This window comes from Schistocerca piceifrons, chromosome 6, assembly GCF_021461385.2.
Source record: "Schistocerca piceifrons isolate TAMUIC-IGC-003096 chromosome 6, iqSchPice1.1, whole genome shotgun sequence".
NCBI lineage: Eukaryota > Metazoa > Arthropoda > Insecta > Orthoptera > Acrididae > Schistocerca > Schistocerca piceifrons.
Window position 1 is genome coordinate 407,660,202 of NC_060143.1, and position 16,851 is coordinate 407,677,052.

General features: G+C 40.6%; 1 protein-coding gene across 2 annotated transcripts in view; it reads left to right on the forward strand.

The window, feature by feature from the left end:
- Nucleotides 1–10,274, forward strand: part of LOC124802590 (conserved oligomeric Golgi complex subunit 8) — a 36,284-nt gene extending 26,010 nt beyond the window's left edge. For both annotated transcript variants that reach the window (XM_047263466.1, XM_047263467.1), the window contains exons 6-9: nucleotides 7,723–7,886; nucleotides 7,970–8,251; nucleotides 8,331–8,675; nucleotides 9,743–10,274. In XM_047263466.1, coding sequence (XP_047119422.1) covers nucleotides 7,723–7,886; nucleotides 7,970–8,251; nucleotides 8,331–8,675; nucleotides 9,743–9,994 — 1,043 coding nt within the window. In that variant the 3' untranslated portion in view covers nucleotides 9,995–10,274. The remainder of the gene's footprint in view (nucleotides 1–7,722; nucleotides 7,887–7,969; nucleotides 8,252–8,330; nucleotides 8,676–9,742) is intronic.
- The last annotated feature ends 6,577 nt before the right edge of the window (nucleotides 10,275–16,851 follow it).

Sequence of the window (16,851 nt, forward strand, 5' to 3'; positions counted from 1 at the left end):
GTCACCGGTGCCTTCATCTTGGCCTCCGAGGGTGACACATTACCTGAAAAGGTCAAGGTGATGGTATACCACTGTGATGTGAAACCATATATCCCTCCCCTGATGTGGTGCTTTAAGTACTGGAATTCTGGTCATTTGTCTTCTCACTGTACTTCCAGTGTCAGCTGTTGAGATTGTGGATGTCCTTCACATCGCAATACTCCATGTGCCCCGCCTCCCATCTATGTCAACTTAGGAAAGCGCCATTCCCCTTGCTCACCGGACTGCAGGATTCTACAGAAAAAAAGGAAAATCATGGAGTACAAGACCGTGGACCGACTGACCTACAATTAGGCTAAGAGGAAATTTAAGCTCCTTTGTGTATGACATCCACTTACGTGCTGCTAAGAGAACAGGTCTTGCATCTTCAGTTCCGCTGTGTATAGTTGGCTCTCAGAGCTGTAAGACTCCACCTGGCCCCGTGATGGTGGGGGCACTTCTATCCTTGTCACTCCTGCACCATCTACTTCGGGAGTGACACTCCCCCAACCATCGGGGACATCAGTCCCCACTTCTCAGCTGGATAAGCAAAAGTCTTCTTTGGCTCCTCTCACTAGGAAGGGGTCCCTTGGATCACTCCCATCCCAGGTTCCTACCAGTGACAAAGCAGACACCTGCCAATGGCTGAAGCACCCACAGGTATCTGGTCGTAGGGCTTCACTGTCCTCCTCAGTCCCTGAGACTGAATCAGTGAAGCCCTCCCAGCCTAAGGAGCAGTGAGAGAAACCAAAAAAGAAAAAGACCCCCAAGAACCAAGACATTGCGGTGGCATCCATGCCACCGCTACCTACGAGCTCTGCATCTGAGGGTGAAGTGGAAATTCTGGCATCCGCTGAGGACCTAGATCTCACTGTGCCCCAGCCTCATGATAATGTCATCCTTCAGTGGAATTGCTGCAGTTTCTTCCACCACCTCACTGAGCTACGGCAAATTCTGTTAAGCCTACACCTGCTTTCTGCAGACCCCTGCCCTTCGGCTATAGGGGATATTATAAAAACAACAGCGAATATAATAGTGTGTAAGGTGGAGTTTGCGATGTCTTGAACTCGCTATGTAGTGAACCTGTGTCCCATCAAACTCCTCTTGAAGCTGTTGCTGTCAGGATAAGGACAACGCAAGAAATAACTGTCTGCAACGTATATCTTCCTCCAGACGGTGCAGTACCACTGAATGTACTGGCTGCACTGATTCATCAACTCCCTAAACCTTTCCTACTTTTGGGAGATTTTAGCATCCATAACCTCTTGTGGGGTGGCGCCATGCTTACTGGCCGAAGTACAGATGTCAAAAATTTACTGTCTCAGCTTGACCTCTGCCTCCTAAATACTGGAGCCCCCCATATTTCAGTGTGGCTCATGGTACTTATACAGCCATTGATTTATCACTTTGCAGCCCAGGACTTCTCCCATCTCTCCACTGGAGAGCCCACGATGACCTGTGTGGTAGGGACTACTTCCTCATCTTCCTGTCACTCCTCTGGCATCATGCCCATGGACCCCTACCCAGATGGGCTTTAAACAAGGCAGACTAGGAAGCTTTCACCTCTGCCATCGCCGTTGAATCTTTCCCACGCAGTAACATCGATGTGATGGTTGAACGAGTCACCAGGACAGTCATTTCTGTGGCAGAAAACACAATCCTCCTTCCTTAGGGTGCCCCTGGCAAAAGACAGTACCTTGGTGCTCGCCGGAAATTGCTGAGGCCATTAAAGAGTGTAGGCGGACTCTTCAGCAGTATAAGTGGCACCATTCCCTGGAGCTTCTAATTGCTTTTAAATGGCTCTGTGCCCACATTCGCCAGCTTATAAAAAGATGGAAACCGGGGTGTTGGGAGAGGTACAACTCGACCATTTGTTTCCATACATCACCTTCCCAAGTCTGAACGAAGATCAGATGTGTTTTTGGATACCAGACCCCAGCAGGTGTCCCTAGCGTTAACATAAATGGTATGTTATCTACTGACAGAAACGCAATTCCCGTGCACTTTGCTGAGCATTATGCTCAAGACTCTGTGTCGGAGAATTACCCCCCACCAGCCTTTTGCACCATCACATGTTGGTTGAAAGGATAGGTATTCTTGTTCACTACATGCCACTGTGAATCCTATAACTCCCCATTTACAGAGTGGGAGCTTCTCAGCACCCTTGCACTTCACCTCAACACAGCTCTTGGGCCAGATCGGATCCACAGTCAGTTGATTAATCATCTCTCATCAGACAAAAAGTGACATCTCCTCATCATCTTCAACCGGATCTGGTGCAGTTGCGTCTTTCCATCACAATGGCAGGAGAGCACCATCATTCTAGTGCTCAAAACCTGCTTGATGTGGATAGCTATCAGCCCATATCAGCCTCACCAACGTTCTTTGTAAGCTGTAAAACATATGGTGTGCCGGCAGTTGGGTTTGGTCCTGGACTCGTGGCTTACTGGCTCCATGCCAGTGCAGTTTCCACCAGGGTTGCTCTACCACTGATAATCTTGTGTCCCTGGAGTCTGCCATCCGAACAGCCTTTTCCAGACGCCATCACCTGGTTGCTGTCTTTTTTGATTGATGGAAAGCGTATGACACAACCTGGCGACTTCATATCCTTACCACTTTATATGAGTGGGGTCTCTGGGCCCCTTTCCCAATTTTTATCCAAAATTTCCTGTCACTTCATACTTTCCGTGTCCAAGTTGGTGCCTCTCATAGTTCCCCCCATACCCAGGAGAATGCACACCTGCAGGGCTCTGTATTGAGCATATCTCTGTTAACAGCTTAGGAGCAGCTGTAGGGCCATCCATCTCATCTTCTCTGTATGCAGACGACTTTTGCATTTCGTACTGCTCCTCCAGTACTAGTGTTGCTGAGCGGTGCCTGCAGGGAGCCATCCACAAGGCGCAGTCATGGGCTCTAGCCCATGGCTTCCAGTTTTCAGCCGCAAAGTCGTGTGTCATGCACTTCTGTCGGCATTGTGCCGATCAACCAGAACCAGAACTTTATCTTAATGATCATCCACTCATTGTCGTGGAGACATATCGATTCTTAGGACTGGTTTTTGATGCCCGATTGACTTGACTTCCTCACCTTTGTCAGCTTAAACGGAAGTGCTGGCAGCACCTCAATGCCCTCCACTGCCTAAGCAACACCAGCTGATGTGCAGATTGTTCTACACTGCTGCTGCTCTACAGCGCCCTTGTTCAATCCCACCTTGACTATGGTAGTCTGTTTTATGGTTCGACGGTACCCTAAGCATTGCTTTTTTTCAACCCAGTGCACCACTGTGGCGTTCGACTAGCGACGAGAGATTTTAGGATGTGTCCGGTGACCAGCGTCCTGATGGAGGCCGGAGTCCATCCATTGAAAGTTAGCCGTGCTCAACCGCTCGTCAGTTGTGTTTCGCACATTCGTAGTTCTCCTGAGCATCTGAATTACTGTCTCCTTTTCCCACCCATGGCGGTCCATCTCCTACATCAGCAGCCCAGGTGAGGGCTTACGATCATAGTTCGTACCCGATCCCTACTGTGTGAACTAGAGTCCTTTCCTTTATCATCTCCCCTCCGGATCCATCCGCGCACACCTCCATGGTGTATACCTAGGCCGCGGCTTCATCTGGACCTCTCACATGGGCCTAAGGACTCAGTTACTCCCGCAGCTCTCTGCTGTCACTTCCTCTCGATTCCTGCCATGTCCCGGGGCACTGAAGTGGTTTACACCGATGGCTGATGGTCATGGCTTTGCCTGTGTTCACAGAGGGCATATTGAGCAGCACTCCTCGCCAGAGGGCTGCAGTGTTTCCACTGCAGAGTTGGTGGCTATATCTTGTGCTCTTGAACACACTCGCTCATGCCCTGGGGAGTCATTTTTCTCCATACTGATTCCATGAGTAGTCTCCAAACTATCGACGAGTGCTACCCTTGCCATCCTTTGGTCGCGACCATCCAGGAGTCCATCTATGCCCTGGAACAGCCCGGTCATTCAGTGGTGTTTGTCTGGACCCCAGGTCACATTGGTATCCCAGGAAATGAACTGGCCAAACAGGCCAAGCAGAAACCGCTTCTGGAGATCAGAATCCACGTAACTGACTTGCATTCATTATTATGCCGCAAGGTTTTTCGGCTTTGGGAGACAGAATGGCATAACTTCAGTACGCACAACAAACTTCATGTCATTAAGGAGACTAGACACGTGTGGGAGTCTTCCATGCGAGCCTCTCGCAGGGACTCTGAGGTTCTCTGCCGGCTCTGCATTGGCCATATGTGGCTAACACATGGTTACATCCTCCATCGCGAGGACCCACCTTGGTGTCGCTGTGGCACCCCTATGACTGTCATCCACATCTTGCTGGACTGCCCAATTTTAGCTGCTCTGCGGTGGACTTTTAACCTTCCCAGCACTGTACCTTCGGTGTTGGGTGGCAATGCCTCAACAGCAGATTTAGTTTTACGTTTTATTCACGAGGGGGTTTTTTATCATACCATCTAAGGGTGGGTGTTTGACCTTCTCTCTGGGGCATTCACCCTCCTTCCATTTTAACTCTGTGTCAGCCTTTCTTTGTGTTTGTCCTGGTAGTCATCTTTTCCCTTCATGTGTTCATCTTGTCTTGTCTTTTGGGGTGGACATACTTTTGCTTGTGGAGTACATTTTCCCCGTTTTTTGTTCGTTCTATTCGTTTTTTTTTAGGTATGGTTCCACATTCCTTTTCACTCTTTTACTTTCCCAAACGTACTTTGGGTGTTGTTTCACCCTGAGCCTTGTTCGTGTCAGGAAGAAGGGACTGTGACCCTGTAGTTTGGTTTCTTTATACCTCAAACCAACAAACCAACCAGTGGAACTTAATAGACTATAAGGATGGAGTTGGTTGGTGCTACAGGTTCATGAAGCATCTTGGACTTAACATGGGAACCAAAACCAAAATCTCTCAGAAAATCCCACAAGAATATGAAGAGAAAATATTATCTTTCGATCACTTATTTATTCAACATCGAGTGAAAGCCAGTGTGGAACTAAGCCAAATAGCAAATATGACAAAACTCCTCTGGCATTTGATAAGCCGAGTTACAGAACTGCTGCCATGAAAGGTGCTAAAACTGTAACTATAAAGCAAACAATGGAAAATCCAGGATGGAATGTAACAATATTAAGAAAAGGAAAGTTGCCACTCACCATATAGTGGAGACGCCGAGTCACGGATAGGCACAGCCACACAATGTGGCTACAGTTGCCTTAGACTGCAGTCATGTGTGTGTGAGTTGTGCTTGAGTGTGTGTGTGTGTGTGTGTGTGTGTGTGTGTGTGTGTTTGTTTTTGACGAAGGTCTAATGGGCCAAAAGCTTTATTTGGAACAGTCTTTTTGTTGTGCCTATCTGCTACTCAGCATCTCTGCTGTATGGTGAGTGACAACTTTCCTTTTCATAATATTGTAACTATAAAGCAAGTGGAAATGAAAAAATGCACTAAACTGTTGTCCTTTCATATTATTCTTATGGTACTAAACTTAATCCATTGATCATTTTCAAGTGCAAAACAATGTCAGAACCTTTTGAAATACTGCTAGGTGGTGGTGTTCATGTACATGACAAGGGATGGAGGGACGACGCTGGAATAAAATTATGGTTTAACAGAGTGTGGGAGAGAAGGAACGGTGCACTAGACCAGTTTAGTAGTCACTTGAAAAATTCTGTGAAAGAGAAATTGAGATGGGAAATACAAAGCTTGCTGTTATTCCGGGACAACTTACTTCACAATTGCAACCTCTTAATGTCTCGATAAATAAACCATATAAAGTGTATATGGTAGAAGAGGTGGGTGGGGGAGGATGAAATTTCAAGGTTAAAAAGTTGTCCTCTACAGGGAGAGCTTCTAAAACTATTTGGATGCAACATAGCACCAAGTGCAGTCTACACAGTAATGTGACCAATGGAAGGGATGAAAACTGTCTTTGTTCAATATAAAATGTCAAATCAAAACATTGTCTGCCATCTAAATTTGCAGTTTTATTTTATTTGAGCTACAAGCATTACATTACACCATTTTCAGGCCATCTGATTGATATATAGGAAGAATCCCACCTCTTGTACAATAGAAATAGGAGCCAGCATATAGTCACTGGTATCCGTAGACTTCTCCTTAACACTGTTGATCATTACTTGCACCAACCAACCCAAAAATATAGGGTTCAGAGCACCTTTTATTTGACGTTGATTGTGCTCATAAACATTAAGAGTAAAAAGCAATTAGTTAATGAAGTAAATCCATGAAAACAAAAATTTATAAGCAATGAGCAAACAAAGTGTTATAGATGTCATCAAAAATGAATAAGTAGATTTTTTCTCCACTTTTAGGAAAATGAAATTGGCATATTGGGGTGGTCATTTTTATTGAAGAAAGGGATTTTCTATGACTACCAGTATTTTTATGTTTTAAATTTTAGTGCCACCCTTATATCACTGGAATATAATAATTTCTGTGTACATTTTCTACTCCAGATGTCAACTTCATAAAAGGAACAGCTATATTACAAATCTAGAAATCCTGTAACAGCTAGTGACCTTCCAACTCTTTGTTTATCCTGGGTGTAATGATTTGAGGATATCATTTCCAATTGTCGAATGAAAAAAGTTAATGTCCATATTCACTTTGATAATACCATAAGATTGCATACACTATTTAAATATGCATAACGTTTAGATATCAAAGGAATATCCCTTAAATGTACTAAGTGGTTATTACCAATTGAGATACAGTTGGTCTTATGTACTTCCCATCAAAATTAGTGCTTGGAGCACTACAAATTTTCAGTTTCACTTAACCAGTTATTTCAAAACTGGCAGTTTTAGAATCTTGTTCCCTCTTTGGTAAATTTCTCCAGACTCTCATAGCTGGATGTGATGTGAAACATTGCTGTGATTGGTCACTGCCACTACCATGCATTAAAGAAGTCACATGTGCATGTTGTTGGTGACTGGACACAGAGAGCAGTAAAAAATACAAAACGCTATTGTGTCTGTAAAGGTACACCGTTATTCTTGCTCAGGCAGTTGGACACTAATTCCTGGTTGGAAACCAAGTGTTTTCTCTAGTAATAATATTTTTGGCAACATCTTTATAATGGTCTGTAAACTGATGCCACTGCAATATAATAGTTAGGTGATCCCAAGAGAGTACTTAAGATTCATAAAAGAGTTTTGCAGGCATCCCTGCTGAAAAAGTTGGTTGTGTTACATCATATCTCTTAAAATAACACATGCTTTCCAAGTGAACTTGCAATGTTAGGAAGCAATATGTCACTATCTGGCCTGCCAGTGCTCAGTTTTTAAGTTTGTGCCTACAAATGCATTCCCAACTGTGATTTTTTTTTTTTCTACTCCAGATGTCAACTTCATAAAAGGAACAGCTATATTACAAATCTAGAAATCCTGTAACAGCTAGTGACCTTCCAAATTGTGTCACTGGAATCATTTCCATGAGATTTTAGTTCTAGTATTGGTGGCGACAATTGGATGCTGTGAAGGTTTTTAAAATATGTGGTATGAAACCAGAGTCTGAAACAAATTGTACAGCCACATATATACAACTACAGAGAAGTCTTTCAATTTTCCTATTTGTGTGCTCATTTATTAAGTTCCCATTTAGGAAATCTTTCCATGTTAGGTTCCTTATCACCCTTTTAAATAATACCAATATTTATGTTTTGTTTTTATAGCAAGTCAGCATTTGAATAAAACGATTGAGCTTACCAGAATACATCTTTTTAACATTGTAACACAGTTCAGAGCTATATTCAGTGATGAAGAACCTATTCTTCCATCTCCGAGAGACCAAAATGTAAATGAAACTGCTATTTTTTATTCTTGGATAACAGAGAAGGTGAGTATGTCACTCCTTACATCATAATTTTTAACTTTTCAGTAAAACTAACAATATATAAAAATCTATTTGATTTTTTGTAGATTCACAATTTTTTGAACACCTTGGAGAGGGACGTGGATCGTGCCAATACTTCTTTAGACTCTGTTCTGGGTCAGTGTATGTATTTTGGATTATCATTCAGCAGAGTTGGTGCAGATTTCAGGGGTCTGCTAGCACCCGTTTTTATTAAAACAGTCACACAGAATTTTGAGAAGGCAGTCCGTAAAGCAAATAAAAAATTTGAACAGGACATGGAGTCTTTTACAGTTTCTAAAACACCATCAAATGTAAGAACTTCTCCATCACCTACCACAGGAAAACAGGTAATTATGACATAGGCATTGTCGATATAAAAATCTGTGCTATTTAGAAACATATGAGTGAATCTAAATTTATTTGCAGGATCATCCACCAGAAAGTCTGATAGAATTTTATCCCCTTGCTGAATACTGTAATGGTCTGCTGTCTGCACTAAATGAATTAAGATTGTGTGCACCTATTGCTGTTGCAAATAGCATTACAAAATGCCTGCAAGAGTCTCTTGGTAGTGCGGTCAAGACCATTCTTGGATATCACAAGCAGGAACAAGGAACGCTACTTCCCGCTGAAAGAGAGACATTCAGCAGATTTTGTTGTTGTCTGACTGAGGACTTGTTTCCTCATTTGCAGAGGTGCCTGCATGCAATATTTCCACCAGCAACATTGGCAACACATTTGGGTGTATCAGTGCAGCAAATACAAAAAGAGGTGAGTGTGCTTATATAATGCTCTATTAGATTATTTATTGCTTCTGTAAAATCATATTAGAAATGTATTTAATTTTCTTATAACAATATATCTTTTGACTGATCAGATGTTTTTCTCTTCCTTCCTGTTTTGTGTGTTTTGTGCTGATCTTTTCATCTCTATGTACATACTAGACCTGATGTACTCTATGTTATGTTTCAAAGTTTGTGTGGTTTGTCTGACACTAGCACTTTCCACATCTTCCTCTATGCCCACTACTATTCTAACTGTAGCACAGACACTTCAGTAACTTCCAGTTTCTTTTGATTACAGTGGTACATACTTCGTACTAAACCATTCTCTATAACCACACTCATGACCTCATCTGCTCCATTTTGATATTTGACCACGGTAGAGATCATTTCTTGAGGATAGCTTTCTTTGTCTGCAGCAGTCTACATCTGGTATCTTCCTTGTTCACCTAGCTTCTATAGCCCTGCTCCTTAGACAGTCTTTTATTTATTTATTTATTTACTTTCAACTACTTGATCTTGCCGGATTTGTGCATTTGCTACATTAATGTGCTTGGTAACATTGCTCCCATTGTAGTAGAATAATTTCTTTTATATTTTAGTTTACACAGTAGTTTGTTATATCTGATGTTGTGAATGGACAGTCATGTGGCACAGGTCGCAAAAACTGTATTGTGTATTTGCCATGAGGAGCTTCTCTGCAGAATTTGTGAAGAAAGGAACATATGGGAAGTACTGACAAGAAGAAGGGTGAGGATGATGGGACATTCGTTAAGACATCGGGAGCAACTTCCATGGTTCTAGAGGGAGCTTGCTCACTCGCTCACTCACTCACTCACTCACTCACTAACTAACTAAATAACTAATGAACTAACTAACTCTGGTTATGCTCTTAGAAGTACTATGATCACACTTCAAAGCAAGCTCTGTTTATGCTGGGTTCCTAACATTTCTTAGTTTCATATCATTACTAACTAGATTAGCTTTTGACACAAATCTCCATGTGGGTTGAAATTGCTGCTCACATTTACAATATTTCCTGACTTTATTTTTCAGGGGCTGACATTCCTGGATCGAATGGCAGTTGTGGAGCCCATCCGACACCTTTTGCCTTTGCGAGTGAGTTCCACATCAGTTACTCAGAAACTTCTTACCACAGCAGGTTCAGAAGAAACTGAGAACATATTAGAGAAAAGTACAGAGACCCAAGATGATGATTCGAGTTCAGTGCCAGATACTACACCGACTGATGTGGCTCAAGAAACCACTGGTTCTATACAACAAAATGATGATGAAAAGAAGACTTAGTAGACTCACGTTGTTTGAGTCAATGTATACGGAAGCAAACTGTTTTCTGTACTAGAGTATAATACAGTATCCATATGCTATTCTGTGTTACATATCAAATACAAGGAATGGAAGGGAGATATAAATACATGAAAATAAACATTTACAATTATGAGATGCATTACCAAAGTGGTAATTAAGTCATGGTGCTATTGAACAAAGAGTAGTTTACAATGCAGGTTGATAAATTATGTCCTCTGTAGAAATATACAAAGTATTTATTACTAAATGAAACCGAAGGCTGACCTGTAAAAAAATGAGAGGGGGGGGGGGGGGGGGGGGGGCGCTTGTAATCAGTCTCCTACCCTATTTCACCCATCAGCTCTTTGTGCATTGTACAGATAATACATAGGCAACATGTCCAAAGACTTTATTTATTGATGATACATATTTAGTATCTACATGTGTTCCTGATTTGCAAAACTAAAACTTGTCAGAATATTGTTGTATGGATTCAAACAAAAACAAAACAAACAAAAAATGTTGCTTTCCAGATTGCCTTGTATTTATTTCTTTTCCTCTCATGTCACTGTGATTTTGCCATGTAGAATTACTGCAGTAGAGACAAATGTATGTGCACAACATCAGATTGATGACTGTAAATCAATAGCATAAGTTCATAACAATTTACTGCTGACATTCCACTGGAAGTTAATATTAAGAAAATATATTTCTTGACAGCAAAATGATGTAGCTCTCCTTCCAGTGATAAATCAAAATGAATTTTGGAATAACTGGGAATGATAGTGCCTTTCTATACTTTAATACAGAATGTTACTGCAGTTTTTTTGTTTTTTTTAATGTAAAATCATCACATAATGTTACCACAGTTGTATGAATGTGCAGCTAAACAGTGACACTCAACAGACTAAAAAAATCTTACCTTAATATAGCTTCTCATCAGATGCACTGATACTGATTGTTACAGCATTATTATTGAGGGATGAAATTTATCTTGCCTTTATCATATGAAGGGCTCGGAGAGATAGAGATTTAGTCATAAGCCACAACTTTCACGAAATTGAGTTTCTCATGTTGCGGCATTCTTAACAATGTCTTCTTCACAATGTGTTGAAAAAGTTCCGTGTTACTGCAACAGATGGCAGGCTACGATGGAGTGCAGTTCTATGTTGTGCCGTCTGGTGGTAGTTTCAGAAGATACATAGTCACAAGCCACGGCAAAATGGCAGGTGGGTCAGGAACGTCTGAAGTGCCTTTGGGTCTTCAACGCATATTTGACACAGACAGTAGTGGAAGTGAAGAGCTTTACCCTTTGGATCCTGACAGTGATGAATCTTGGCATCCATCGACCAGCAGTTCCAGCTCAGATGATGTTTCAGTAAGTATATAAAACGGTTTATTTCTGGCGATTAATTTCCTGTGGCTTGTGACTTTGTTTCTCTCAACATTGCCAACACATTTGACAGCCATCCTGTGTGTTAATGATGAAACTTGATGGGCACATTTATATTACTGCTTGATGGTGCAATAATGTAGTTTCAAAGGCAAAAGAAAAAAATATTTTCTCATTAATGTGATTTTAGCAAAATTTAATGTTTTGTGTGGCTTATGACTATATCTCATGCAAATTCTTAGACTATTTTGCTCTTCATATTATAACTTGAAATAAGTAGAATAAATGAAGAATCACTCGAAAAACCAAAACCCTTCACAGAAAAGAAAGCGAAATATTGATCAGTGGAAGAAAAATAAAGCAAAATGTCGAAATGCTGGTCATCAGTACAAGTCTTTAAAAACCCACATGACTGTTCAGGTTGCTACTAGAGGAAGTCCCTGTACTTGTTTAAATAAATGCTTCACAAAACTGCTTGGAGAGGAAGAAAACATTTTTCATTCATTTTGGGACATAGGAAACTTTAACGCCCAGAATACTTACCTAATGAGCTGTATGAAAATGTAACCGAAAAAGCGGAGGTGTATTCACTATTTAAATAAAAATGGTTTAATATTTTGTATATTTATTTCATTTTGTTATATTTGTCATAATTTCTTTCAAAGCTATCCAAAGAAGACTTCCAAGAAAATATCATCCAGGGATGTTACATTTTCTTATAATGTGAGGGTATGCAGAATAGAAGTCATGATCTGCAAGGAAGCTTTCCTAAGGGTTCATGGCTTACAGATACATGCATGAAGAGTGAGGAATTTGCAACATCAAATGAAGCAGGGATTTGCAGTGCCAAAAGAAGATGGAAGAAGTTTGTATGTTACTCTGTGCTATAAGTTAGGGATGTACTCAAACTGAGTACTATACAAATATTTCTATTAGGAAGAGGATATAAGCTCATCTTTTTTTCCTTTCAGGAAAACATGGAAACTACCCACATAAATTTCAAGACGAAGCTGTACAAAGTGTTAGAGAATTACTCAACGCCATAGCCCAATTAAGTGTATTTGGATTGTGATCTCACAATTGCTTCCTTATTTTGAGATAAATACTCAGAATACTGCAAGGAAAAGCAGGTTCCTGCAGTATCTGAAAGTAAATTCAGAGAAATTTTCCTATCTGAATTTAACATAGGCTTCAAACTACCAAAAAGTTACACCTGTTCAAAATTTGATGTGTTTCTAATTGCAATAAATAACCCAGAATTATGCGCAGAAGAAGTCACAGAAAAGAAACAACAATATCAATCGCATCTCAAAAAGGCTGACAGAGGACAAAATATGACTGCGTCTTTAACTGCTCTGGCTAAAGAAAATTCGAAAGAGCATCATGTGATAGCAATGGACATGCAGCAAACGTTCCCCACACCTAAACTAACAGTTGGTCCAGCATTTTACAAGAGGAAAATATGGACATATAACTATGGTATCGACTGTAGATCAAATAACGGTTATATGTTTCTGTGGAGCGAGAAAGATGGAGGACGGGGTTCAGATGAGTTTAGGAGCTGCTTATTGAAGTACTTTGAGATAACTAATCCTCAGACAAAACATCTCCACATAATCACAGACAACTGCAAGGGTCAGGCAAAGAATTGGACTATTATTGCTTTGGAAAGGTCCCTTGTTGCTACCAAAAGATTTGATTCTGTCCAGCATATCTTCCCTGTGGTAGGACACAATGCTACCTAGCGATCGTGATTTTGGTCGCATTGAACGGTATGCAAGAAACAGACATCCAGTAGTGTTCACTCCAGATGAATGGGAAGAAGTAATAAAATCTGTGAGTCCAAAACATTTCATTGTAACTAAAATGGAAAGAGAAGACTTCAGAAGTTTGGAAAGCCTGACGACATTGATCTCAAAATGTACAGAATCCACGTCTGGACATTCCCACCATTTCAGTGAAGCTACTCAATTTAAGTTTGAGTCTGAAGATCCCTTCAAGCTGAGTGTAAAGCACTCTTATTCAGACATAGGAGCTTTCATGTCAGTGGATATTTGTGTCAAAAAGAAAGGAAGGCTAGTTGAACCAAATCCATATCAGGTGCCAATAAAGTACAGAAAGCCACTACCCATTAACCAGAAAAAAATTGATGATGTACTGTCTCTTATGCCATACATACCTGCAGCAAATCAAGATTTCTTTCGGACATGTACTGGAAATAACGTGTACAATGATGAGTTAGAGGAACTTCCTTGATGTAACTGTATCAATGGAAAATTAATTTATACATCTCAGATACCTGATATGTATATACTAATGTGTAAAAATTATTTATTCTGCTTGCTGTGTAAGAGTAGTTAAAGTAAATCCTTACAAAACTTACTTTATGTTTTAAACAATTTGTTGGGAGATATAGTCATAAGCCACCACTGGCTACATCTTAATTAGAATCATTCTAAAATTAATATTTTATAGCATGCAGAGAGTTGACTATTTAACAACATGCTTCGCAAATATTAAGCAAGTGTTTGCAGTAGAAATAATTTTTATATTTTGTATTAAACATTTTCAGACCTCTGTGGAACTTCAAAGTCGCTGTATATCAAAACTAGTTCGATGTGGCTTATGACTATATCTCTCCGACCCCTTCATATATATCTTTAATTTTGGAAAGATGAGGATTTGTATGTAATTCAGTTCATTACTGTGGAAATTCTGAGTCTTTATCCCTTATAAAACAATCACACATCATCTTTGTTTTTAGATATATTTTTCCCACGTGGAATATTTCCCTCTATCATATCCAAATATATAGACAAAGATGATGTGACTTACCAAACGAAAGCGCTGGCAGGTTGATAGACACACAAACCTACACACAAAATTCAAGCTTTCGCAACCAACGGTTGTTTCATCAGGAAAGAGAGAAGGAGTGGGAAAGACGAAAGGATATGGGTTTTAAGGGAGAGGGTAAGGAGCCATTCCAATCCCGGGAGCGGAAAGACTTACCTTAGGGAGAAAAAAGGACAGGTATACACTAGCACACACACACATATTCATCCGCACATACACAGACACAAGCTGACACATATCCATCCGCACATACACAGACACAAGCAGACATTTTCCGCTCCCAGGATTGGAATGACTCCTTACCCTCTCCCTTAAAACCCATATCCTTTCGTCTTTCCCTCTCCTTCCCTCTTTCCTGATGAAGCAACCGTTGGTTGGTTGCGAAAGCTTGAATTTTGTGTGTATGTTTGTGTTTGTTTGTGTGTCTATCAACCTGCCAGCGCTTTCGTTTGGTAAGTCACATCATCTTTGTTTATAGATATATTTTTCCCAATGGAATGTTTCCATATAAAGTTTTAAAGGGAAACATTAATCAAATACCATGTACCCCACAGCAGCGCAAGACATAAAACAAAATGTTACTACTGTACTTGTAAACTGAACTACTTAGTAATTTTTGTATTCTCTCATTTGACTCTGCCCTGTTGCATTACTTTCTGACTTTTTACTTTAAGGCCTGATACAGAGCACAAGAAAAACATAATGTAGATCAAGGCTGTGATGTTTATGAGAAGAGCTAGGAGTATCTTCCCACTACATATTTCCCTTGTAGCAAAATCACATTACATTTTTCCCTGTGTGTTTCAACTGACATGTAAGAAAAGTAGCTACTGCAGACTATTTTTGACCAAACATGGAACTGGATTCTTCTTCTTCTTCTTCTTCTTCTTAACTGTTGCCTTGGCCTTGGAGAACACATGCATTCCTCCACCAGTCATTTCTGTTCCTGGCTTTTGTGACCCATTCTCGTTTTCTCATGCCCTTCGTCTCTGTATCCCTGTTGATTTCATCCTTCAACTTGCCTGTGGCCTTCTTTGGGCCCTTGTGCCCTCCACAGATCCTGAGAATGCTACTTGTGATAGTTTTTCATCTTCCATCCTAATTAGTTGTCCTGCTCACATCAGTCTTCTTTTCTTCATCCTTCAGACAATATCAGATTGTGAGTATAGGTTTGCCAGTAATTGGTTTTGTAATATCCTCCATTCCTGTGATGGGGTGTCCATTTTGGGGCCAAATATTTTCCTTAATGTGTTTCTCCCAAAGACTAGCAGTTTTTGTTCATCTGTTTCTCTTATTGTAAATGTTTCAGAGCCATATAGAGATGCCAGGAGAAGTGCAGCCACATGCCGGCCCACATGATCCGAGTCCTAGTTCCTTGGGTCGGGAGAGACTATTGTTGGCTGCAGTGTTTAGTTATGATCATTGTGCATGTGCTGTTTGCTGTACATCCGCTGCCTCTGTTGACCTCAGTTGTATTCACTGTGTTGCTTCTTGATCTTCCATCAGCAGCAGATAGGTGTTGATTTATAAGCTGGCATGTTATCGAATCCATTCTTGAAATAGTGTCAGCTATATTGTCCAGAATCTGCCATTCAGTATTTCCCTGACATCGAGTCTTCTATGACAATTCAGTTGCTGCAGATTGATATCAGTAACATCAACATATAATGACAGTATGTTCTGGTGTGCCGTCTTCTCCGCAGGCACATTTGGAGATTTCTCTTTGCCCAATTCAATGCCAGTAGATGGCATATAGTCCATGACCCATCAAGAAGTGTGTCTTGCCTCTTGAAGGATTCAGGTGTGTCATTCCCTGTCTCTTGTTTTGTGTTTGGGAGAAAATAGAAGGTATGCCTCAATGTTTGAGCTTCAGCTCATTGTTTCTTCCACAAGAGAAGGATCTGATGGTGGATTAACTGTTTGCTTGTGGCCCATATATCCATTAAATTTTGCAATTCATGTTGCTCTTCTTTCTTCAGTCAGTACATCACCACTTTTTTCTGTGTCTGTATATCAAGCTGACATATCCCAAATATCACTTGCAACGTGGCAGTTGACACAGTACCAAAAGCTTCCATTAAATGAAGAAGTAGTCCATGTTGCACCCTGTTAACTATCTTTGCTGGTGTTATGAGTGGAAGTCTGTGTGCCAAAGTATTCACACAGTATCCCATGATTGCAGTTTAGATAGTGTCATGACATATTCTTCTTGTTTGCATAGGTAATTTATAATCTTTAATAATTTTCACTGCTTTCCTGCCTCTTTTGCTCATTTATTCAGTATATGCACTAATATTTTGTCACTCATCAAAAAAGGTACTAACCTATATGGTGACAGTCTTTTTCTTTACGGACTTGTCACATAATTTCATGGTAGGTCTCTTAAAATATTTCATTTTAATAACATATACAGGATTTTTTCAGGTGCAACAAACAGTTTAACTCCTCAGAACCACTGTGTGTCACATCCTTCTTCCAAATTACGTCTGGAGATTCCCTTTACAAGCATCATCACTTTGTTGGCATATGCTATTATTAAAACTGCTTTGTTGTCTTGCAGCTTTCCTAATGCCGGGTCGAGTACCAGTTCCAGGAGGACAAGCCCACTCAC